Source organism: Pagrus major, chromosome 20, assembly GCF_040436345.1.
Source record: "Pagrus major chromosome 20, Pma_NU_1.0".
Classification (NCBI taxonomy): domain Eukaryota; kingdom Metazoa; phylum Chordata; class Actinopteri; order Spariformes; family Sparidae; genus Pagrus; species Pagrus major.
In genome coordinates this window covers 14,037,518-14,063,671 of record NC_133234.1, presented here as the reverse complement: position 1 = coordinate 14,063,671, position 26,154 = coordinate 14,037,518, and the positions used below count along the sequence as shown (strand labels likewise).

Genomic DNA, 26,154 nt, shown 5'->3' with positions numbered 1-26,154 from the left:
TCTTGACACTACGGACTACATACAAGTACATACACAATGCGAAAAAAACACCATTTTCCTTTTTTCCTCCCTCTTGTCTCTCCCTCTCTCTTTCTCCATTCCAGCATAGAACATCATAGAAGAAGACATGGCTGCCGTCCCCTCTCTCTCTCTGCAGCTCTGGGAGGACAAAAAAGGCAAAAATATCCCTCCGTTCACACTTCCTGTCTCACTTTTATACAGGCGGTAACAAAGATAAAAACATTAAACACAAACCTCCTCTTTTTTTAAATCTAATATCGCCTTAATCCAGTGGAATCACAGGTGGTTACATTCCTCCCTTCCTCTTTGATACCTGTGAGAATGGGAGAAAACCTCTCTACCCACCCTGAGTCTAAAGAAGCAGGAAGCAGCTCAACAATGTCAGTTTGACCTCTCTTTGCCTCTGACTGATCTCATCGCCTTTCTGTGGGTTAAAAAGGAAAGGGTGATATCCCTAAATCCTCAAGCTATTCTAAGAGATCTGCCCAAGAAACGAGACAAGGCAAGGCGGTAAGCTGAGAGTATTGAGATGCCCCCTGTGATAGCTACCTTCCTAAATCACTCCCACCTTCAAGCTACCACCCTGTCCGCACTCTTCCTCCTGCCGTCTAAGAGTAGGAGAGGTGGGAGCCGTTAGAGATGTGCGAAGTGACTGAGGTGCTTCGGCTCAGGACGCCGTCGCTGCCCCCGGCTCCTCCCGGCCCTCCGCCGGATGCCGTCCTCCTCAGAGGCTGGGGGCTGTTTCTCAGCGCCATCAGGCTGGGGGCACCGCGCACGCCGAGCCCGCCGCCCCCGTAGATCCCCCCCTGCGAGGACGAGGAGGAAGAGGAAGAGGAGGATGGGCCAGAGATAGAGGGAGGGGCGGGTGGTGGGGGAGGTAGCATGGCCAGGGACTGAGAGGAGGAGCGTGAGGGCAGGTGATGGGAGAAGGGCAGGGGGTGTGGGTGGGCCAGGTCACCGCCGGAGCCTCGCACCCCGGCCCACTCCCGCTCCCTCTCCTTCTCCCGCTCCCTATCTCGATCCCGATCTCGCTCCCGTTCGCGGTAGAGCTGTGGCGTGCTCTGGTGGTGGTAGTGCTGGGGCAGGTGGTGGCGCTGGTGGTGGGAGGAAGAGGAGGAGGAGGAAGAGGAAGAGGAGGCAGAGGAGCGGGACGAGTGGTGCACCTCCCTCCCTTCTCGGGCCAGCCCAAGGGCCAATCCCAGGGCGTGGGAGGAGGACTCGCTCCTGCGGTCCCCGGCTCCACTGCCGCTGCTGATGCCGCTGCTGCTGCTGCTGTTGTGGCTGCGGCGGGAGTGCTGCTGCGGGGGCACGTTCTGCGGGTGCATGCCGTGGCTCCAGTGGCTGGCAGAGCGGGAGGCTGAGGGCGGGGCGTTGGAGTAGCCCTGCATGGGGTAGGCCTCGCTCGGGATGCCCGACAACGCCATGTTGCTGAAGCCCAGACGCAAGCTCTCTGAGTCGAAGGACTCGATCTCGCTGGCCTGCCGCTCCAGGAGGGTGCGGATGCGTTCAGAGCGCTCGTTCTGCAGGGACAGCATCTCCTCCTCGATCTAGGAAAAGAGAAACACGCATGAAAACACAATGTCATTTCTCTTTAAACGAAAGATAATGGTATTGAAATATTTTCTTAATTCTAGAATCAAAATCTTGCATTTTCAATTGTAAAACTCCTTGCCGCTTTTTTGTTTTGCATTTTTCCCCTATCCACAGCCATGCTGGGGGCGTGGCTATATAGTTGTGACATCACAACGTTACAGAAATCCTGATGGCTCATTTTCAGGCACAGTTTCTGAATACGGGCTGTGTGCTTCTCTCTTTGGACTGAGCACTTTGATAGTTTCACAGTATTTATATAGCACCTAGACCTGACTTATTATTAAAAAAGAAACGTAAGTCCCACTTTTAATAATATCGGTTCTTTAATGAATGTAAATCATCATGGAGCTCTTGATCAGTATCTTTCTGAACAGATGGAGTTGCCCAGCTCTCATTGAAACGATGTTCAAATTTCCATTTTTTTCTGATATGATGCGATATGACTGAAAGCTCCAGGACAGCTTGTGAGAGAATCTTGAGGTGAAAATCATTAAAGGTGCCGTTGTTGAAGAAATTTCTAAGTAAATTGTATCGAGAATTGACAAAGGACAACAAAAATCTTGCAAAAGCTAATAATGCTATGAAGATTATATATTATATACTATATTTTAAAGAGCTTTTCCTTCATGGAAGTAATTTCCAAAGGACACTCACCCTCTGCTCCAGCAGGGCCCGGCGGATGGACACCCTCTGCTCCAGGTCCTTGACCTCCCTCTCGTGCTGCGTGTCGGTGTGGATCTTGATCTTGCTCTGGTAGGCGTTGAGCAGCTCCAGCTCCTGCTGCAGCTGCATCCGCAGCACCTTGTACTCTGCTTCCTGGGTCTCATCCAATCGCAGCTGAGAGGGAGAAAAAAAAAGAGGGAGTGTTATGAAAAATGGATTTGGCGTATGCGGGCTGCAAATTGGTAGAGCAGAGAAGTTTAGAGGCGTAAAGGAGAGAAAGGGAGATGAACAAGAGAGCAGAGGAGAGTTTTGTTTGATCAGTGTTTTGTCAGGTGCAGCTTTGATCAGTCTGGGCCTGCATATGCTGTATTCAATAGGATGGTATTAAAGGGGCACTATGTAGTTTTGGAGGAGAAACTCAAACTCAGAATTTTAATTTACAATATTAATGAGGTGATAATACAAACTCAGAATTATTTATTTTTTCCATAACTGAATAAACAAGCTGCTCTCTGTTTGAAGCTAGAAAGGTGGCAGGGTCCGCCAAATATAAACAACGTGAAACACTATGAAATTGTCAGTTTATTTATTCAGTTTATTCAGTCATAAAAAAAAAGATTTTTCTCTTCTGATTAAAATGTCTTTCCCCAATGTAATAATTTGTTAACCTAAAATCACAACAAAGGAATATGTCAGTGTCTTTATTATTCAGATATCGTTTCATAAACTTGTAGATAAAAGATGGTAAAAGCTATCTAAATAAATGAGTATAATATAAACGTGAACTCCTTGTGTGTACTGCGTGTGTGTGATGCCTGTTTTAAAGCCTGGCTCCAGGAAACAGATTAAAATCTTGTTTCAAAAGACATTCTTCATTTGAAACATATCTTTTTTTCTGACCTCAGGACTCAGTTTAATCAGCGAGCAGGAAACCTTCCCAAAGAGATTTTAACCACAGCATGAGTAGATGTGCGGACAAACAAGGGCAGCAGGGATTTGGCTTACTGGGCTTACGTGGCAGGCTGCCATGTGAGGTAATTAAAGTGGCACAGGAGCGTTATGTCATCGAAAAGGAGCCAGACATTTTGTCACATCCCATCCCCGTCCTACTATGTTTCATTCATTTAAAAGCCCGGGATTTGTGTGTGAATGAGTCTAATGCTTCAAGGGCAGTGGATCAGCGAAGAGTTTAGCCATGAGTGGCTGTAGGAAAATGATTTGACTACTTAAAAAGCAACAGTGGTGGAATGTTAGTCAAGAACTGGACTTAAACCTACTACAAGGAACTTTTAATTGGTTATGAAACAGTCTCAATTTAAAGCTGATCGCTCTATATGACCTATATAAGCAATCGAGGCCTTCAGCGAGAAGATTCTTATTGCCAGGTCAGATTTAGACTTCTCAAAGCCTGAGGGAGGAAGCTTTAAGTACAAATTTCGAGTACTTGTACCTGACTTTAACAGTTTAATAATATTCATTACCTCCGCCAGGACGGTTATGCTTCGGCCCGTGTCCGTTTGTTGGTTGGTTGGTTTGTCACCAGGATTACACAAAAACTACTGAATGGATTTCCACGAAACTTGGATGGAGGATGGGTCTGGGCCCAGAACAGACCCCATTAACCTTTGTTGCTGATCCAGATAAAGGAATGAATCCAGGAATTTTTTTCTCACTTTCCTTAAAGTAGTTTTGGAACAGAAATACAAACTTCAAAATTTCCGATATTAAGAAAGGAATAATACAAACTAATAGTTCTTTTTTCCAAGTCTCAATGTCGGCCAAATACAACAGTAAAATGCTGTAATATCTCCACCGCCACTGCTCTCCAGGGTTATCAATAACTACTTTGAACCCTCCTTTTGACTTTTAAAACATTTTCATCTCCCTCCTCCGTAATATCTCAGCTCAGCCCTGATTACAAGGTCTATCTGTAAATGAAACATTTTTCTTTAAATAGCCAAAATTGCACATTGGGAGTGGAATTAGTTATACTATGTTAAACGTACCTGCATGTTTGAATGTAAGAGCTACTAAATGAACAGTTTTCACCACGGTTACCTCTTCTCACTTCACCCATTATTCACCTGAACATGTTGGATTATGCTCCACATGGATTACATCACAGGTTAGTCGATATAATACATTTAAATGTTATGACGCAGAATAAAGTAAAGGCAACTGTTAGCTAGTGAAAAAATGATGCGCTCTTTAAAGAGATAATGTTTAATCCCCACTGAACTATAAAGATCCATTATGGTTCTACCAGCTATAGTTCCTGTAATTGTGGAGGGCAAAGTAAAGCCCTGATACAGGTCAATGTCCTCTAAATACATTTTTTTTTTAAAAAAAATGTTTGATGTAACTGTTAAGCCTTTTTTCCTATTTAAACACGCAACACCCTCACTTTTCCATCCTGACAATAATTTCCACACCGTCCCTAAAAGGAAAAGAACTGGGCTTATCCCAGTTTGCTGCCATCTTCATGTCAACGTAGTTTTAAATGTGACACACACTGTATACAGCTTATCAAGGTTTATTTAACAATGCATTGGAAAGATGATTTAGGTCATATTTAAAGGGTAACTCCACTAATTTTACACATTAAAGTTTGTTTATGTGAATGAATGATGTCACTTGGGTCACTGTCTGAAGAAAAAGTCTGGGATGTGTGTGAATTAGAAAGAAGTGAGCTTACCGACCAAACTGCCGGCTGTTGAGTTGCATTGTGGGTAATGTAGGCAGCAGGTTTTGACCAAGAAGAAGAGCGTGCTGAATATATAAGATGAAATCTCTGGTTTCACTGTCCTTTTAAAGCCTCAGTCTGACATTTGCGTGTAATTGCAGTTTTATTAGTCTTATTATATGGCTGAATATCAGCGTTCTTAGCTCTGAGGTCTTTCTTTACATGATTGTAACTTTTATCCTCTGAACTAAAATGTCATCACTGCTCAGTTTTCCTCCCTGGAGGCAGGACAGGATGAGCATTTCTCCAAAAAATTCAAGGACAAGGATGGTTTGGAAGAGGACTTGCACAGAACTATTTCTAGGGGAAACAGGTATAAAACAGAGAAATGTGGGTTTAGGTGGTGATAAACATTGAGGGACCAGGTGGAGGCTTGTTGACAGGCAGGAAGGCAGGCGGACGGACAGTCGGGCAGGACGGCCCCCAGGCCAGGCACAGCAGTGGTGGTGTGGTGCGAGTGTGAAGTGAACGACGTCTCCTTGCCTTACTCACAGCCTGTGTGGACAGCATATCATTGATGGAGTGGTCATACTGCTCTGCCAGGATGGCCAGCTTACGGGTCTGCTCATCCTTCAGCCGCTTCAGCACGGCCTTGTGGTCCGACTTGGGCGTGTTCTCCAGCAGGTGGTTGCGCAGCGCCTTGTACTGACGGGTTTGGATCTTACAGGTGTCCTGGAACTGACGCTTAATCTGTAGCTCTTTGGACTGGAGGAGAGAGGAGAGAGACGGAGGCAGCTGGGCTCAAGTGCTCCTGTGGTTTTTATATACGAACATGCTGATGGAGGTGTTAAATACAGAAAATCAGGCAAAACAATGTGACTTTTTACACATTTTTAAAGACATTTTTAACAACTTGCTCTCAGTTTTGCTAGCTGACATGACTGATATAAATCTACATCAGTAATCACAACTGAAAGAATAAATACCTGTCAAATGCAGAATCTTTGCCACCATCACAGCCGGTGACAAGGGTTTGTACACTCACACACTACGTCTGCCTTTGTTTTGAAAGTATGACAAATTGAATGCATTGAAACACAAGTGCTTCTCTGAGCGCTGCTGTTTTTACATCTTGCTGCTTAATTATTATTGTGATATATTGCCCACAGCTGTAAAACTTTGTAAATGCAGGATCTTTGGCCGTCAGCTGCAAACTAAAGACATGATACTACATACTTGAATTCAACTCACAAAGACCGGGCCGATCCAATCCTCAAACACAATCAGTGTTTGAAACTCTGAAACTGTCATAGAATGAGTGTAAATGGATGCAATGATTTTATAGCAACAGTCAATAACTCCTAATAATGTAAGAACAAGTGTTGAAATAAAATGTAACATACAGGAAAGTGTTTAAAGGGCCAATCCACGGGCTTTTTTCATAAATTTAATTCAAGATGTAGATGAAAATAAGCCTTCAGTGCATTTTCCAGGGGGATATTATTAATTAGAACAGAAAACGTTAACAACTGAAAATAATTATTACTGATTCACTGATTGTGACATTCTGGGTCAATATTGATGTTTAAAATAACAATATGGCCGACAGCAGATGTCGATATTTTTGTTGTTATTTTGTTCTCCCATTTTGTGCAAGGGAAGCAAAGAAACCTTCATGATAAATATAACTGAACTATGACTAAGTCATTCATTTCTTCATCACACCATCTTTGAAAGAGTACAACTTCCTACTGATGTTTGGCCAATACATCAGTGCCTCCTTAACTCAGACACTTCTGAGTAATGACTCAGCATTGAATGTTTTGTCAGAAAGTCTGAAACAAACTCATCCATAAACAAAATCTAGGGAATATCTAAGGACTATTTTTTTTACTTTCCTTCACTCAAAACTAAACTTGTGATTTGGTAAATATGATGATTAAAACAAAACAGTCTACTAGTGAGACCTATGCATGACTATACACCCAGTCTTTAACATATTTCAACCGTATATGTTGATTAGAAATAGCACTTAAAGTCACAGATTCTGCTGGCATTATTCTTTGCTGGATTTTAGACAAAGGGGAGGGCACACCAGATGACAACAGAGATAAAATGTGTGATGATACAGGAGGAATGATGATGAACAAAAAGGTAAAAGGGATCTTTTTATATACAAGACGATCGGCTAATAAATCAGGGGAAAAGGAAACAAATGAAGACACGGTAATAATGGAAACGAAAATCATAAAAACAAACAAGACAATGATTTTCACACAAAAGAATTTATTTTTTGTGTAAAGAAAAAATCTGGAAGTATGACAAAATATTTTTTTTTTTATCTATGCTTGCGAGCACGCAGCCATACAGTAAGCCAACACTCATGCAGCTAAAATGAGAATAAAATAACAAAATGGCTGCCAAACATAATGCAGTACTAATCTGATAAATACTGCATAAATTAAATATATAAAAACAAAACAAAAAAAACTCGAGGTGATATAAACTCTCAGACGGTGTCACAACAAAACAAAACAGGATACAAACATGTAAACATACACAGAGGATCAGGAAATAACTGATACTGGAACACAAATGTAAATCAATGGCAAATAAGTTACATTCAAATAAAACAATGTTTGTTGTGAAATGTCTTTTTTAAAGCTTGACTTCCCAAATACAGGTCACCCAAAACAAGTGCCTTATTCTTTGTTCCCTCAGAGTCAAATACAGTTAAGATCGAGGTTTCCTACTCAGTAATATTCCTCCATGTAAATGGCTCAAATGTCGACCTTTCGTTGACATACAGGGCAATTCTTCCTACATGTACAGCATTTATAAGCACTAAAGCATTTTACTCATCTTAACCAGACTTCCCTTGCAGATATGCACATTTTAAAATCCTTATACTTTCACTATACTTTCAGCTATAATTGGTTAATTTGACTTCATTCAATTAAATGTAAACATCAGAGCATTTTGGTGTTCAAGTCCTCAATTTTGCAAAAGAATACGATAAAAAAAAAACAGCACTTTAAACTGTCAAGTTTTGGTCTGAAAGGAGTGAAAATGATCGGAAGCTGTTTTAATAAGCGATTAATTCTTTCATTAATCTTTTTTTAAAGCAAAAATAGTGAATAAAAGCCAAACGTTCTCTGGTTCCAGCTTCTAACATCACAGGACTTTATGCTTGTTTTCGTTATATATCAGTGTAAACTTAATACCAGACAGTTTTTCACTACTACACTTTTTTGACGTTTCATAGGCTAAAGGTTTTATAGAAATGTTCTCCCAAATTTGGTATTTTTTTTAAATGCTCTTTGGAACAGTGCAAAATCAAACAGCTGTCTGCTATTTCTGGATATCCTCTTCATATGATAGTCTCAATCTTAATGTTCACATTCAGTAGTTGCATCAATCTTTGGACTTATTTTATGATTGCGTGTCTCAAAAGATTGTCTATATGGCTTCATATAAATTAAGCTACACTGAAATATTAAATAGGTTTCTTTTGTTTATATTATACTACTCCAAAGTACATCAGCTTTCTTTATGTTTCCACTATGAATTTAGGATATGTCACTTCACAACAGACTATTAACATTTGTGCAAACTGTTGTAACTAGGCACTCAACTGGTATTTATATGATTATTAAAAAGGGGAAATATCTAAATGTTTACACGGTAAATCATAAGATTATTGCGTTACGTGCAATAAATAAGTGTATATCTAACTAGAATCTGACAGCTGTAAATAACATCCAATGATGTCTTAACATGAAACGATGAAATTGACAGACTTTATGTTGCAGCTTGGCCCCAACTTGATTATTTTAAGTCAAACCCGCTAACTATTTTCCATTTTGACTTCCAAACATAAATGGTGGTCCTAGAGTGGTCCCAGATATTTCTACTGAGCTGGTTATTGCACTTTTATACTGACAGGGAGCTAGTGTTCAGGGTGATGTTAGTAGAAGTATTTTTCTCATGTTTCACAGTATTCAGCTTTGGGGAGTGAATTATAGCCCTGACGCTACGCAACACTGTAATATTTGTTCTGAGCACTGACATCACAGTGCGCCCTATGAAATAAGACCACTAATAAAGAAAAACAAAAGATTGCACAAAAACGGTCTCAAAAATAACCATAAAAATAATTGTCTTACAAATTAAGAGCAAAATAATAAAATTAAAGAAACTTAAAGGAACTTTTACAAAAAGCACAATAATGAAATGTTAAAACTTCACTGGGTTTTGGTACAGTAACCGTGGGTTCAGCTGCATGTTAACATCTGCTGAATCGACAGTACAGCTTGTGTGCACACATGTTTGGAAAAGCTTCAACAGCCAAAATCACTTTCAGCCAGTGCACACAGATATACAAGTGTGCAGGGAAAATATGTCTCATCTTGGAGATGTGTGACCAAAAACCAGTTTGGGAATCATGTAACAAGAGAGACACGTGGGCCCAAATCAAAAAGACACACAGACAACGGTTGAACAATGGAGAATGATCATGATCACACACACACACCACCAGCACACGTGTCACACTCTTTCCTTCGCCTCACACTCTTGCTATCTCCACGGCCGTACTTTCGACCTGACAAACCTTCCAGATGAAGTTCGTCTCAACCCGCACTCCCACCTCGACTCATCGCGAAACATCCTCTCCCTCTCTACCCTCCTCTGCCTCTCCCTCTCTCTCCTCCTCCTCTCCCTCTGCCTCCTCTCTCTCATCTCCCTGGGCAGCAGTCGGGGCAGCCTGCTCGGGATTTCCTTCTTCACGAGCCCCAGAGTTTGGAGTCTGACTCTGACATTGGGCGGCAGCTTTATAAGGAGCTGTCTGGCTAGTTTTAACACTACAGAGTTAGCCAGGTCTGCCAGGACCCCGAGGGGGCGCCTACTGAACCGCCTCACCCACAGAAGGCCCTTGGCCAAGGGAGAGGTGTTCCTGCAGCGAGCCTGATACTCTAAAGGCAAGCTCTTCAAGGGGACAGGGATTTTGGACTGGCGCACACCCCAGTTGCGCCCTGCTTTGGGGAACATCTCATAGAGGTTACGCTCAGCCATACCGCCAAGGACTGACTGGCACATGGCGAACAGGGGTCGAGGCAGGCGGAAAAGGACGCGCATGCAGAGGCGGTTGACTTTGCGGGGTGCGTGCTGGAGGAAATCGCGGGCCGGCCTGACAACCAGCACGACCACCAGGTAGAGAGAGAGGAAGAGGGAGGGAGAGCTGAGGAAGGAGGCTGAGATCAAAATCATGGGGATGTAATAAATCCCCAAACTGAAGGACAGACCTAAACTGAAGAGGCCGCTCACCCAGAGGCTGAGCGACAGGTAGGTGGAGAGAGACAGAGAGCAGCAGGAGCGAAGGAAAAGGTATGAGAAGAAGAGCGCCAAGAAGGCGAGCTCGGCGGAGAGAATGAGGGAGGCCACCGAGGGCAGAGGGGGAGAGCGACGGAGGGAGAGGAGGAAGATGGAGAGCAGCAGCAGAGTGAGGTTGGAGGGCTGGGCAGCGACCGAGAAGGAGAGCAGGAGGCAGATGGCATGAGAAAAGAGTGAGGGAAGAGAAGTCTGGGCAGGGGGAGGGGGAGGAGGGGGTGAGGTGGGGATGGGCTCCAGCTCCTGAGTGTCGGGGAAGTAAAACTCGGACAGCTCGTCGATGTTTCGCTCGCGGAGCCGTCTCTTTTCTGGGGACAGAGAGGAGATGAGCTCTGACGGACAGCCGTCGGCCACACCTCTACCCTCGTCTTCCTCGTCATCGGTGTCTATATGTGTCGTTTTACTGTGCTCATCCTCGTCCTCCCACTGCACTCCCTCTACTTCCCTCACCTCTGTGCCTTCTTCACCGATTTTCCACTCCTCCTTCTCATCCTCATCTTCTCCCTCAGTAATTCCCTTTGGTTGATTGTCTTCATCTACCTCATCTTTTCTTTCTACCACAGGGACACTCACAAGCTCCACCTCCTCATCTCTGAGTTCTAATACTGCTCCGTCAAGCTCATCCTGACCATCATTCATCTCTTTAGCTATCACCTTCTCCTTTTCCAACTCTTCCACTTCCACCTCCACCTCCACCTCCCCGCTCGGCCCCCCTGCAGCCTGGCCCTCTCCCTCCTCGGGAGACCCCGGGCCCTGGGTGCTCTCACTCACTTTGAGGCTCTTGGGCTGTTGGCGGACCTCCACAGCGTGTTTCTGACGCAGCTCCTGCTCGCGCCTCTTGTTATACTCCATCTGGTTGGTGAGCTCCGTCTGGTGCTGCGTGCGGATCAGCTCGGCCCGCGTATGCTGCACCAAGCCCAGCTGGCGGAACTCCAGCTCCTGGGTGGACTCGTGGTGACGCAGGAGCATGGCGCACTCCAAGTCCTTCAGAGTCTGCTTCTTGTTCAGTTCCTGGAGAAGAGAAGATGATGAAGAGGCAACGAGAGGAAGATTATCAAAGAACACACAAAAAACACACTTGTCTAAATGACTATAAAAATATTTTACTTTTAGTTAGTTTATCTTTGGGAAACAGTGAAACCCTATTCCTCCAGTCTTTAAAGTTTCATTTAAAAATAAAATAAAAAGTATTTCTTTGTTTCAATTTGCTACCTGAAGATGAATTTGTGACCTCTTAATGAAATACACGTTTCTCTCGCCTAACTTTGTCTTTGTTGTTCTACTGATAAAAACTGATTTTGTCTGGACTGCTAGCTGTTCAAAATATGTTTCATGGAGAAGTGAACTGTTGATCCAACCATCTAAAAATGGTACCTCTCGGAGCAGATCCTGCTCCAGGTTGTGGCGTGCCAGCAGCATCTTCCTCTTGTACTGGCGACACTGTAGCTCATAATACTGCCTCTGCCGTCGCAGCAGGCCCGCCTCTTCCTCCGCCTGTAGCTGCTGCAGACACTCCTTCTGATGCACCAGCCACTCTTGTTTCTCCCGCTTTGGTGTCGACTGGTTCTCATTCAGTTCCTTGAAGGGAAGTAAATTAAAAGCAATGACCAGAAAGAACAGCAGTATAAGATGAAAAGGAAAGATAGCAAGCTAAACGATCTAGGCTGTCTGTATATTGTAGAAGCACCTCTTTGAGCTGCTCCTTGCGCTGCCGATACTGCCGTTTCTGGGACTCCAGCAGACTGGTCAACTCCTTCTTCTGCTGGGCCAGTATGTGCTGCTGGAACTTCTTTTCCTCAGTGAGGACTGCCTTTGTCTGAAAAAAAAAAAAAACAGTCTCATTGACATCAGGGTTCTGAGAAGCACACAAGTGGCAAACTTCCTTCATTCCTCCTCCAGTGGCTCACCTCCTTATCCATTATGACCGAGTGCTTCTTGGACAGTTTCTCTCCCTCCATTGAAAAGCTGTTTCTCTGATTCTCCAGCTCTTTGTCCAATCTCAGCTGGTGCTCGTCCATCTCCGACTTCAGCTTGTTCTCCAGGCCCATCAGCTGCTTCTGATGCTGCCGCCGCATTCGCTTGTAACTGTGAGGAGACACATAACAAGAAGTTAGCTAGAAAGAGATGCCGACACATCATTTAATTTCTTACAAGATTTTCACTGAAGGTTTTCTTTGAAATTCAAACATTAAGGCTGTTTTATTTCCATTATGATTAGGAGCAACACAAATAAACTTGACAGGCAGTTGTTTTCCCTTCCTTTTGAATAAAAACCCTAATTTGCAATGGCCACCTTACCCAGACATCTGCTCTCTGAGGGCCGAGCCCTGCTCATGTTCCTGGATCTGACGGGTGACGAGCGAGGCGGTTCTGATTGTGGCAAAATGGTCTCTGCCTCGACGGCGCCTCCCTCCTCCACCTCCTCCTCCTCCTCCGCCGCCGCCACCAGCAGACGAAGCTTCTTGTTGCGAGTCGACCTCTGGCTGATAGGGATCGTCGTAGATGTTGTCATGGCTCTACAGGAGACCAAGCAGAGGAAGAAAAGAAGTGAGCTACGGTGTTTGAATTTTTAACCGACTTATCTCTTAACTAAATCTTAAAAGGAGTACTAAAAACTGTTTATTTAACTAATATGACTGTGGTCCAACCAAGCAGTTGGTGGTTGCTGTGTGGCGATTTTCTTCTTCTGCACTGTAGGTGGCAACACCGACATGTCTACTGTGGTCAAAACTAGTGCTGCCATTACCTTCTATTTCCTGTAGGTGGTGCAATTCAGCATGTGTATAATTGGTCCCTGTGGATCACATGTAGCTAACATACACAGTAGTTTGTTAAACTCCAGCATTTCAATAGGACTGATTTGACGCATCAGGGTGTCAACGAGTATGAGACATTTAAATTTCAAGCTTTTTAAGACATTATCAAGATCAAGAAGTGTCTTATTCAGAAGAACTCAGCTCATTTTAACAAAAGGAAACTAAAAGATGGATAAATTAAATTAAAACCAATGAAGACCTGACAAATTCAGATGTAAGACTTCTTTTATGTCTTTCAAGGCCTAATATTTATAAAATATATATTACATTTAAGACATTTTAAGACTTTTTAAAAGGACCTGCAGACACCCTGTGCATCTTCTAATGAGTTTTACTTCTATTATATTATTATGATTTAAGTCTTGAGAAAAGAAAACCAGTTGGTTCTCTCTTTAAATGCTATGCTTGATGTGAAACTGATGGTCATTGTGGGGTTTGCAGGGGGACAGGACTTTGGAACTCCCACCTACAGACATTTGGACATTTGGACTGACCAGGGGCTTGTGCAGGACGGAGCTGTTGGAGGTGACGGTGTGCTCTCCCTCCTGCATCATGGCCATCTCCCCGCTGTCGTCGGAGCCGTCTGCCAGGCTGTTGACCGAGCTGCTCTGGGAGCTGGCGCTGATTGACATGGACGGCAGAGAGTGGGAGCTCTCCATGCTGTTGACTGTGCCGGTGCGCAGCATATACTGCTCCACATCCTGGGGGAGAGGAAGAAGAGGAAGTGTAGGTAAAACGGTTAAAAGGTTCTGGGGAAGGACAACACTTTAAAGACGGTGAATCTTTATGTCTTATGCTGAAAGTATCCGATGAAAACCCTTCTGAGCAGACAGAGCAAAATATGAAACGTACTAACAGTGACACAAGTGCAGCCCCACATTCTCTGAATTCCTTTGTTTCCTTTTGGGGGGAACAGCCAACTGGAATTAAATGCTGATGGAAACAAAGGCCTTTGTATGGAGAGGAAGGGGTCTCAGTTCACGATATATTGAGAAGTACATTACAAAGGCAGGATGGATGCTGAAACCAGCTGTTTTCCCTCACAGACTCTGAAACATTACTACAGGAACTTGAAGCATTTCCAAGTGGAATATGCAGTAATGAACAAAAGACCACTACAGTCTTTTAATCAAGGCTTTTCAAACGTGTTCTTGTTCCATTCTTGTTGTGAGCAGGAAATGCAAACTGTTTTACTCAGACCATTGAAAGCAAACCACTATCATATCCGTATCGGTGCCTATCGGGGTATGTTTCAAAGGATCGCCTAAAATAAAGCTGAACAAATGCTCATTTATGACAGACAGCCTCTACGGTGCAAGTTTTGTTTATACATTCGAGTGTGTGAACGTGGATGTATTTGGCGCAGTGGTGCGAGTGACTCAGAGTTCTCACACCCAGATTGGCCAAATTCAAGATTCGCTAAATTCTGACTCTACCTCTCTCTTTTTCATTAGCAAAGAGCAAACACATCCAGGTAGTAGCTGGATGTTTTGTTGCTGGCAGCAGGTCACATCCGTTTATCCTTAATTAACATTAATTCCATGGGTAATCAGATTACTGGCCTAAATAAAGTTGTCTGGTCTTTTGTGAGGGAAGAAGCTCCACTCTTTTACACCACTGCACGATTATGAGTGTTTCTGTAGCATTCACAGCTCTAACAGAGTGATGCATCTTTTCAGGAGTTACTTTCTCCAGTTCAACTTTTATTCATATCATTTCCATTATTTAAGATCATAAATGTTATGGTTTTGAACCAGGACATCCAGTTTTCCATCTAGTAGCTTGTGAAAAATGAGGTGTGTCACATTTAAGAGGCTACAGCTGTTAATTCAATACACTTTTAGTCAACATTTAGGTATTAAGTATTGCATCTGACTCAGTGTTAAAGGAGTCAGATCAGGATCAGGATCAAAATTATTTAAAATTAACATTTATTGCGAGCAGCAGTCATTATTTATTCCATCAGTCACTGCGTCTCTACCCTGCCTGCCTTTTTAACCTCACGTCTCTTCCTCCTCCTCCGTCCCATTCTTACCTCTTCCTCATCGCCTCCCTCTGGTGCGGGACCGTTGTGTGCCTCATGGAAGAGGATTTTCTTCATCTTCCGGTACTGAAGGTTGTCCAGCTCGCGGACAGCATCCTTGGTGCGGGCGATCAGGTCCATCACCACTGTCATGGGACGCTCTCTGCATAGGAAATGGTGCTGGGTAGACAGTAAGGACGACATAACAGGGGGGGGGGAAGAAAAAGGACAGAGACGGGGTGAACTACTGAATAGTCACAGGTTTTAGAGATCAAGATCTTGATTGTTTCCTCCTATACAGGGACCATTTCACTAAAACATCTATAAATAATGTAGCAGAAAGGAGAAGGGGCTCCTGCAGCCTCTTCTGTCAAGAAGCGATCATTCCCAGTTGACTCTTGTGTAACTTCATGCCTTTTTTATTGATCTGGTTGGTGCAGTGCAGTTTTGTCTCAGCTCAGCACGCAATATAGTGTGAAAGTGTTTATTTTAAATGATGAAATCTGCGACAAACAGTGTCACTATGGATTTCAATTGACCAAATCAGAATATTTTGCGTAAATAAATTCCTATGAATCATCATTTTTGGCACAAAGTGGCTAATAAACTAAACTACTCTTCCTACTTCCTGATGATGATCACACATTACACCTCCACTCCCCTTTGATATTTCCCTTTGAAGTTCAAGTGCTCGGCAAATAATTTGTTTCCCCAACAGCCACGAGCTGACCTGCTTGTTATGCCAGCGCAGACTTGAGCCAACTGGAGCAACGACTGTAAAGAGAGATAACTATAGCATTTGCATCTGGCTGTAAGTGAAGAGAAAGGGGAGCACCTTGTTTTACATTTCAGATTTCCTCTTGATTGATCACAAAGACGCTCCCTAACAAAGAGATGATCACATGTCTCTGCCGGCCTTCATGTACGACATCAAAAAATTCTTTTGACGCTTTGTACCTTGAGCAGCACATCAGAGGTAGGTCTGTCCTGGGCGATCTTCTGCAAACAGGAGTCCACAAAATTGCGGAAATAATCCGACCTGAAAATGATAAAATTGTCACTATGAAAGAAGCCTGCATGTGTTACGTATGCAACAAAGATTCATGAATTCAGTTGGTCTAATTAGTAACATTACTTAGGTGATGTTAAAATATAATATTTAAATTTTGTTTCAATGTTGTAGTTTATACAGGATTTTACGAAGCATTTAGCTAAAAGGATAAGTTCACCCGAAAATGAAAATTCAGCCATAAATTTCCTTGTCCACAAAACATTTCTGGAGCTTCAAAGCAAAACAGCATTGCAGAATTCCCCTAAACAATGTAAGTAGATGGGGAACTTTTTAAAAAAGGTAAAATAAATAAATAAATAACTCCAAAACAAACCCAACAAAAACATACAATGGCTCCATAGAAGGTTTTCCAACATGATGAAAGTCTCCAAAAGCGCTAAGATCCTACATTGATTTGAAAAGAAGTTATTTACACCCTCGACGTGCGGTCAAGTTTGTGCACCCACTTCAGACGGTAGCTTAGTAGCTACAGTAAAGATTTTGTCTCAAAAAGGGTGGATATTACGTCTTTCCAGATCAATTAAGGATCACAGGGCTTCTGGAGGCGTTGATTACTCTTAAAGAGCTGTGTGGAGCCATTTTAAAACAAGTCCCCATATGCTGTTTAGGAGAATGCTGCTATGCTGTTTTGCTGTGAAGCTCCAGAAATGTTTTGTGGACTATGAAACCTCCCCCCGACTTTCCATTGGCATGAAATTGAGTAGATAATGACTACATTTTAACAGATGCTTATTCTGACAGCAAATTGAGGCATCACACAGGCATTTTATTTTGTTTACCAGATTCTTTTAGTTTATAAGGAACAGAAATAATAAAACCATTGTAACCAATTGATTTGTGCTTCTTGATTTACTGAGATCTGAAAGGACCAAATGCTTCAAACAAACTACAAGAAACTGAAGCTGCAAACATCATAAATTCAATCAATCCTCAACCTTTTTAAAAGCAGGATGTTGTAAGAGCCTTAATACTATTGGACGCTCTTTTACAAAAGCAACATTTATAACATAATCCCAAGCAGCATAACTCAAACTCACAACGCAACAAAAGTCTTATTTGCCTAAAAGGACAGACTGTTTAGGGCTGACGCTCACCAGTGATTAGACTGCAACACAGGGCTCTCATTCTGGGCGATGTGGTATAAGGCACTCATAGCATTCATGTTGAACAGAGGAGGCTTCCTTTCCGCTAGAGAGTGACAAAGCACGACATAGCGTGACGGACACAGAGAGTGGCAGATAAAGAGCAAGAAAGAAAAAAAGAAAAAAAGAGGAGGAGAAAGCAAAGAAAAGGGTTTGATGCTTTTGGCTTTGTGAACACATAAAAACACATTTGTGGACCATTTAATTGCTGTGTCTTACCCAGCTCTATGCAGGTAATGCCAAGTGACCACACATCCACCTTCCCGTCGTACTGTCCCTCGTCCATGGCCAGGATCACCTCAGGGGCCATCCTGCATGGAGGATGCAACAAAGCAATTCAGCCATTTCCAGCTTTTTTTCCTTTGATCCTGGACCAACAGAGAGCACCACCACAGGGCTCACTGCCCTCCCAAGCGTCTCACCACATGAATAGACACGAACACGATGACGGTTAGGCTGCCTCATGTACAATAACAACAGTCACCTGTAGCTGATGAACGCTGGAATCTGATGCCCTTGAGGGGAAATATGCGGGTACGGTGAAAGGATTAGTTTACTGACGGTAAAATACTCAACACTCAAATAAGAGTGTTGTGATACAATGAAATCACTTCATAGTTTAAAACTTAGTTACTCTGCAGATTGAAGTTTGCTCTGCTGCATGTTTTGAATGAATTTGACTGTCAGGTCGCCACACCTTGTTGGAACGTTTTCGCTTCACAAGTGTAACAACACGTGAAGCACAGACAGAGGCGAGTCGTCGCTATTTGAAGCCTGCTGTAGTGCAAATAAAACTAGGGATTGCACCGATTTATGGGCCTAACATTGGTATTGGCAGACATGCGCCTTGTTGACTGCCATCGGCTTATCTGCAAATAAGGTGTAATTCACCGAGGCCAGTGGCCGGTGTTGAAACAACAGAGACCACATTATTAGAGGTTGTAAACAAACGCTTAATGGAGTCCGATCCCATATTCTGCACTGCGACCTCGCTGGATTCTAGATGTAGAGACCACTACTTTGATGAGGATGTTAAACAACCCGCACCCAATATAATATATATATATATATATATATATATATATATATATATATATATATATATATATATATATGTATATATATATATATATATATATGTATATATATATATATATATATATATATATATATAATCCATATAATATTATGCATGCATGTAATCCATCATAATTTCATCTAATTGTTAACGGCCTCACTCGTTTACTGCTCACTCTCTACACTGAGCCTGCGTGGGGGCAAGTTAGCAGTGAGAGGAAACAGCATATTTGTCATCGTGGTTAGCGCAATCGTGAACATTGATCAAAAAAAGCATCTATAAAAAAACAAGACAGCGGTCAAAACAAAGTAGCAGCTCAAGGAGTGTTTGCTGACCCATAGTGGTAAACCACACTTGCTGTTACCATGGCAACCAGGACCGTCTCTAAATCAAGCAGGGCTGGACTCTTAAGAAATACGACTTCAAAAACATCTTTCAAGTGGATCATGATATGTGGACATGCTTGACGGGGAATACTACATAATGGTTGACAACTGTTTCTGTTTGGAAAAGCTGATTACTACTGACGACATGAGCAAGGTGCAAGCTTTTCTGGATCGTTATTTGGTGTAATTCTTAATAATCCACATGGGGGTAACTTCTCAAACCATTATCTAATGACAAGGATGGCACTGCTGTGAGAAAAAAAAAAAAGTCTGACGTCTTACCAGTAAGGTGTTCCCACGAAGGAGTTGGCAGGGGCAACAATGGAGGCAGAGCCAAAGTCTCCCAGTTTGACCTGACCTGGCTCTGTTAGCAAGATGTTTCCTGCCTTCACATCCCTGAGAGGCACAAATGATCAGATAACAGAAAATGACTGGTCAGGAAAAACTGTGAGTAAGACAAAACACACAGAGAGACATCTAAAAATGTATTGTTAGAGGCTGGGGAGCAGCACGACGCACCTAAATGTGCTGCTGCAAAGTGTGTAAGTACATTCGCCATTGCATAAGCTTATCTTAGGCAGCACAGTTTGTGCTTTCTCCCCTGTATTTGTTTTGTCTCCTGTCAGAAGTGTGGGCAGGGAGAGCAGAATAGATACCGATAGTGAGAAAAGGAATGGGGGGCTACCTGTGAATCATGTTGTGAGAGTGAAGATACACCAATCCCTGCAATGCACCATGGGTTATGGCAGCTATTTCCACTTCCTGGAGGGGTTTTTTGTGGACTGAGAGAAGAGAGATATTAGACGGTATCAGGCATTGTTTATGTGAAACGTCTAATTAACTCAATAGGTGTTATCAATCACTCATGTATCCCTGTTCTTTTGTACTTACCTTCTAGGAGGTCAGAAGCTGAGCCCAAGCAGTACTCCATCACCAGCTAGGAGAGAGGCAGAGGGTGTGTTAAAAAACCACCTGCTATTTTAGGGAGCCTAACCCAGGAGCACACTTGATGTTAAGGACGTTTTACACACTTGAACCGAATGGAAAGGGTTTTTTTGGACTTGAGGCACTTTTTCCTGAGAGTCCAGTACAGTTATTAAAGTGTGAGAGCTGATGGTGAACGGTAGAGCCCAGGAAAGTGCTCTCATGTCCAAATCAAAATGGAGGTCTGAAGCCTCCACATAGTTGATCAACGTGACAAGATAAATGTGTCAGATTAGCATTATCTGTCATTATGTACAGTAAGAATATACAACTCTAAACATAATTATCATAAAATACTTAAACAATACAGCAGATAATTGCAATCCGGTGCACCTAACTTCTTCATTAGGTGCACCAGCAAATAATTTAGGTGCTCCCAATGACACAATTTAATTGAATTTCTTATTTCTTATTATGTAAATGACTGTAAACGGGAATAAAGGTGCAGGTGAATGTTGAATTTTCAGGGCAGAGTTTGCAGGGCTGAACATCAGCAATCGGCTGAGCACAGGCTCTGTGCCAACTATAACTTGGGGACCATTTCATAGAAAAACTACAATGGATATTAGGACAAGAGGTCTCCATTTCTTGTTGTCTTTCTTGTTATCTTTTAAGTAGGGCTTTGTTGTTGAAAGAGTGAATGAGAAAGAAGAGAGAGAAATAAAATGGGTAAAGAAGAGAAATAAAACTTGATCTGATAATGGTTTCATGGCGGTTATGTTCCAAAGCAGAAATAAATCACCATCAAACACTCAGCAGATCGTTTACTGTGGAGACAGTGGTAATGGAGTTTTCTTCCGCCTTTTTTTCTCCATTGATTACATCAGAAACATCAGAGTCATGCAAGGATAAATACAAAAGAACTACAAGATAACTATGCTTTTGTTTTAGCATTTGTTCTGTATGTCACAGGGACCAAAGCAACACCATTAACATACTGAGAAGCCCCTTTTGTACGTGCATTTCATGAATGTGACATAGACAGTGCACAGAGCTGCTGTAGATATGTAGAGCACAATCCATTTTACATTTACATTTACACACACACTCACCCATGCTGTGTGCTCTCTCAGATAGCAGCCACGGTACTCAACAGTGTTGGGGTGGCGCAGCTTCTGGAGGAACTTCACTTCCTTGACAATATCCTGCCATTTCTGGAGCAGGAGCAGAAGCAGAACCATGATCATTGTTGAGCAAACCTGACTGATAAACTGATCCTACATGAACAAGATACTGTATATATTAATGATCAGCTCCTACCTCATTGGACTGCTTGCCACTATAGGACATCTTCTTGATGGCCACCACCTCATTTGTGCGGATGTCATGGGCCTAAAAGTGGAAAGGTGATCGAAAACAGAATAAATTACTTCTTTTGAGTCTTTCTGGGAGCAGAACATGTATTTGAACCAGTAGATTTCAGTGAAAAAACGCAGGGATTTATCGGTCATTTTTGCATCAGTCCCAACAAAGAAATCACTATTATATAAAACAAAGATTTCTGTGAGCCAAGCCTGCTTCCTCTCCTCTCTTCTCCCCTCTCCTGTCGATCCCTTCATCCATGACTAGCTCCTTTTCACCCTTCATTACACAGGCCTTTTCATCCCCCGCTTCGGAGTTTGTCCTTTGTCCTTGACTCACACCATGCTTTTACCTGCCACCTTTCATCTTCGGCTGATGAGGTTTATCCACCTTGTGTTCTTATTGACAGTACCATCATCACCATCATCACCACCACCGCCACCGCCTTCCCTCCTGTCTAACGGACGTCTCTCTGACCCACAACATCACTCTTATTATTGTCTGTCAGCCTTTCTCCCTTGTTGTGATTACCTTTTCATACCATCCATCACGTGTGACTGCATCTCACTGATGGATTTTTGGGTTGTACCATCACTTGTCAATTACTGACTAAACTAAATTGTATTTTTTTTTTTGTCTATAGGATGACAAAAATAGTGACAAACTTCAATCTTGAGTTTGAGCGCTAGATAAAATAGAAGCAAATCAACACATTTCAGAATATAATGATATTCATGATTACTTTTATTGTATAATGTTACTTTTAAAGTAAGGCAAATTCAAACTTTAGTTCAATTTGGTCTTTAAGGTCTCAAGATAAAGATAAGCTAAAGATTAGTAGTCCAAACATCCCCCAGACGAGTAATCACTATTAACAGAAATCAACACTACAACATTTTTACATTTCTGTCAAGTAAAAAAGGGCTGATATTCAAAATCTTCAAAGTTCAAAGTTGGGGGTCTCCATATCATCGCTGACATAAATGAAAGACATACGATTTAGACCTATAAAGGGGATACCAGCACCTTAATTCAAATTAAGTACGAGGCCATCACATATTTACTGCACTGACAAAAAACGTACACTCAAACCCTGAAACACATACGCCCACTGTGGCGCCAATATCCCAAACAGCGAAAAAGTAACTCACGAAGTAGACCGCTCCGAAGCTCCCATGGCCGATCTCCCTCAGGTCCGTGAAGAGCTTCTCAGGATCCTCCCTGAAGAAAAGCTCAGCCACCTCCGGGTCCTTCAGGCTCCCGGCCCGCACACTCGACGGCATGGCCAGCGCCTGGTGAGCGCCGAAGAGACATACTGGGTGAGCGTCTGCTATTTGAGGGGATTACCGAAATTTGTGATGGAAACGTGAGCCGCCAAGGAAATATGGAAACCTGCGTTACTGCAATGAATCTATCTATATATCTATGAGACATGAGAGTTTTAACCTTGTTAAACTCAATAAAGATTTGGAATAAAAAGGTGTGTCACTTGTAATTAACACTTGGATCTCTTGAGGAAATGATCAATATTGATGTAGCTTAATATCCAGTTCTCTAAAGTGGTTGGCCTGTCATTCCTCTTCAGTACACTGTTGGAATATACCGGCACTTTAACAACTATAAGGAGCACCTTCTAACCAAATGTGTGTGTGTGTGTGTGTATATATATATATTTTCTCTGGATGTCAAAGATCAACATGTTAGTCTGCAGCTTGTTAGCTTTTCCACCCCACAGGGTTGAATCACCTCAGTTCATGTGTAAAAAGCAAACCCTGCTCTACAGCTGCATCTAAACTGTGTAACACCACAAAAATGCAAATCTGTGTTGCCTCAAATGGATGGAAAATATCAAAGTGCCCATCAGCTTCAAATGACCATCCATCCACCCACCCACCCATTCATTCATCCATCATCACCCATCTGTCTCTCTACCAGAAATATAAGGCTGAACAATACTGGCAAATCTTAACATCACTGTATTTTTTCCTTTTTTTTTTTTTTTACGATCAACGTCACAATATTCAAGAACAGTTAATTACCATAATTTCACCAGATACAGTCATAGGCAGTTTTTAGCTTCCATTGTGGAAGAAATGAACCACTGTTTTTGCTGCGCACAATGTTTTATTGAGATATCGAAATTTCCTTAAATGGCAGATGCAGCCATTGTTTTTTTTAAATGGTTTCTCTCGTTTTCCTCACGTTAAAGCAAGATTGAAAAAAATCCACGTCGTTATTGTGTGCTAAACATAACAATCCTCTCTGACAATGATTTTGACTGGTCATTCACTGGTCCTTACCACCCCGCACACTCGAGGCCATGGCAGTTTGACAGCAAGCACATGTCAATAAAACACAATCAAATCGGGCTGAAATACCAGGTTGCTTACATGGTTCGTCTCTAAGATTAGTTATGAAAAAGCAATTAATTTCTCGCAAGCAGTAAAATGTTTAGCGAGCCATGGTTGGCCTGATCAACCTCATTACACTGCATGCTCTGCAATGTGACTATCGCACATATCAAACAAATCAATCACAGCAGATCTCATGATGGTGAGAAGAATCCACCACTAAATGGATGTACAGTACAGAACATAGCTCGTCTGATTCTGGATTTCGGAGGTTGCAACTGACATTTGAAAATTAAAAGTGATACATGATGATATAACAGCTGATAGTATTTTTTAAAAACATAATCGTCAATCTTGATACAGGTCCCTTAGATTTGTTTTTTTTGTGACAAACTAAGCAGGACATTTTTAAACATCAGCCTCGATGATTTATCCGTCTAGCTCTGGTACAGAAAATCTCTCTGAAAAGCAGCAGCAGGCCAAATTTCCCCACATAAAAGTAAAGTGCCAACCAGTTTAACAGGCCCAGGATTTGCCTGCTGCGTAGGAACGGTGTGACCACAAGTTTTACCTTTGTTTTTATCGCATAACAACCTGGAACCACTACAGAGTTTGATATCTGTCTGAAAAAGGTCATCAGAGGTTTCCGCACCAATTTTGGAAATACAGCCAAAGGAGTGGTGTTCACAATCAGATAAGGCATTCTGTAATAAAGATGCGTCTATTGTAAACTTAGATTAAGATACTACAGGATGAAACTGATCACTGAATTGGTATTTTGTATTAGTCCCTATAGGGTCAGGCAATACGACACTATACACACTGAGACAATAGACATTTGGCGTGTGGGGTGACTGTAAACTCCTAAAATATAGCAGGAAAAATTGCCTTTGCCTTCAAATGAGCTTGTTCATAATATTTTTTTTATTTCTAAAGTTGTGTGTAATTTTTCAGTTATTTTGCATTAGAAATCATAAAAACAGGATTTTTTACTGCACCATGATTACTATACTGCATGCGTACTACAATTAAAAATCCACTTACATTGTTTTTTCAAGGATTTCGAGGCCTGATCTGTGTCGCTACAGGTTTTTGTATGATTTGAGTGTGTGCATGTACTCAAATACGAAAATATATATATGACATAGGCCTATATGTCATACATAGGCCTATATGTCATACTGATTCGATGTTAGTGATGGTTGTGTACCAGCGTCTCCAATTCCAGTCTCCCATTGAAAGAGAAAGAGATACCGAAGCTCAAACTCTTCCTAAAATGTACATATTAACTGTACATGTTGTATGCTTGTAAGTGTAGCTGTAGCTCATTTGTGTGACGCACCGACTGCCCAGTTAGCAGCCTGGCATGGGGTGTTACATGGGATATTTGGATTTTGTCACAGGGTGAACTCATGCTCCATACTGTGGTCAGTAACAGCTGGACCTTCGAGTCAGCATTTGAAAACACTTCAAAACGACCAGGCATCATATGAAACATTCCTCTAATGGCCGTTTTGCCGGTGTCAAAAGAGGAAGCATTTGGTTCCCTTTGAAAATGAGAAGTTCTTTAAATCTTGCAATCAAGCCTGAAGAAAACTCTCAATCTATATTTTTCACACATCCCTGCCATACTCAGACACACAAACATATGCTACAATTATGTAGTTTCATTCAACATTATCTCCATCACCTACGAGCAATTTTGCAACCTTGGAGTACCCTGGGTATATTTTAAAAAAAATATATATATATAAAATGTATATTGTCCTTGGCTGGTGAGACACACAGAAGTAATTATGTAGGTAGGTGCTTGCATTCAGTATCATGTACATCTCAGCTGAGCAAGCTAGATGGCTTTTGCACTTGGCTGGGCAATTAGGCTATCTTTGCTCTTGCTCACCAAAGAAATGCATGACATATATTCAACAGTAGACAACAACAACTCAAACCGGCTGGGTGTTCAGGCTGCAGGCCAACAACAAGCCTGCATGTCAATGTCAACGACTCCATGATCTGAAAATGAGGTAGTTCATGATGCTAGCTGCTCATTTCCCTGCAAACGGAGGCAGGGAGGCGCATTCGGCCGCTTTAGCATGCTGAATGATTTATAACATGTCTTACCGTGGCTTTTGGGATCCACTGTAGCTAGCTCAGGAGCTAGCTAACTGGCCTGGCTGGAAAATATTGGTCTCACTCCCCTTTCCTCGGCACTGGTGTCTATTCAACACGAACAAACCACATTCTGCCTGTCGATGCTTTTACACAAACCCCTCTCCATCCTGATGCTCCCAGTCAATTGGACAGCTAGCGCGTCTACGCGACTTGACATGAGTAAAGTGCCAGTCAATTAAAGTGACAGCTAGCTGACTGACGCCTGCCAGCTAGGCGAGCCAGCCAGCTAGCAGCAGAGCTCTCTTCCAAAGAAAATCTGAGGCTAGCTCTAGCTGCAGTTAGCTACAAGGCTAACTAAATAACGTAACGCCAGGAGCTGCCTGGGACGTTTTCAATGGGAAATTGATTCATTAATTTCCACGGGTCCGCTCCGTGCTCCACTGTGTACTGTCATTACGTTAGTGTTGTCGGCGGATTTCATCTCAAGTCCGTGTTATCCCCATTTTGCTCGACTCTCATCCGTTTTTGTTCAGGACTTCA

General features: G+C 42.4%; 1 protein-coding gene across 2 annotated transcripts; it reads right to left on the bottom strand.

Moving 5' to 3' along the window:
- Positions 1-629: 629 nt before the first annotated feature.
- On the bottom strand, positions 630-26,152 carry taok2b (TAO kinase 2b). 2 transcript variants are annotated; one of them, XM_073489726.1, is made up of 20 exons: positions 25,624-26,152; positions 22,303-22,443; positions 21,110-21,181; positions 20,902-21,003; positions 19,757-19,802; positions 19,551-19,647; positions 19,148-19,261; positions 17,621-17,712; positions 17,354-17,447; positions 16,145-16,226; positions 15,200-15,367; positions 13,659-13,865; positions 12,647-12,864; positions 12,256-12,433; positions 12,036-12,164; positions 11,723-11,926; positions 11,120-11,359; positions 5,513-5,725; positions 2,269-2,451; positions 630-1,568 (listed from the first exon to the last, which is right to left on the bottom strand). In XM_073489726.1, the coding sequence occupies exons 2-20, from the start codon at positions 22,432-22,434 to the stop codon at positions 630-632; spliced, it is 3,510 nt and encodes a 1,169-aa protein (XP_073345827.1). In that variant the 5' UTR covers positions 22,435-22,443; positions 25,624-26,152. The 2 variants fall into 2 exon arrangements, with proteins under 2 accessions (XP_073345827.1, XP_073345826.1); XM_073489725.1 differs by lacking the exons at positions 630-1,568; positions 2,269-2,451; positions 5,513-5,725 and having other exon boundaries at positions 7,227-11,359.
- Positions 26,153-26,154: the final 2 nt, after the last annotated feature.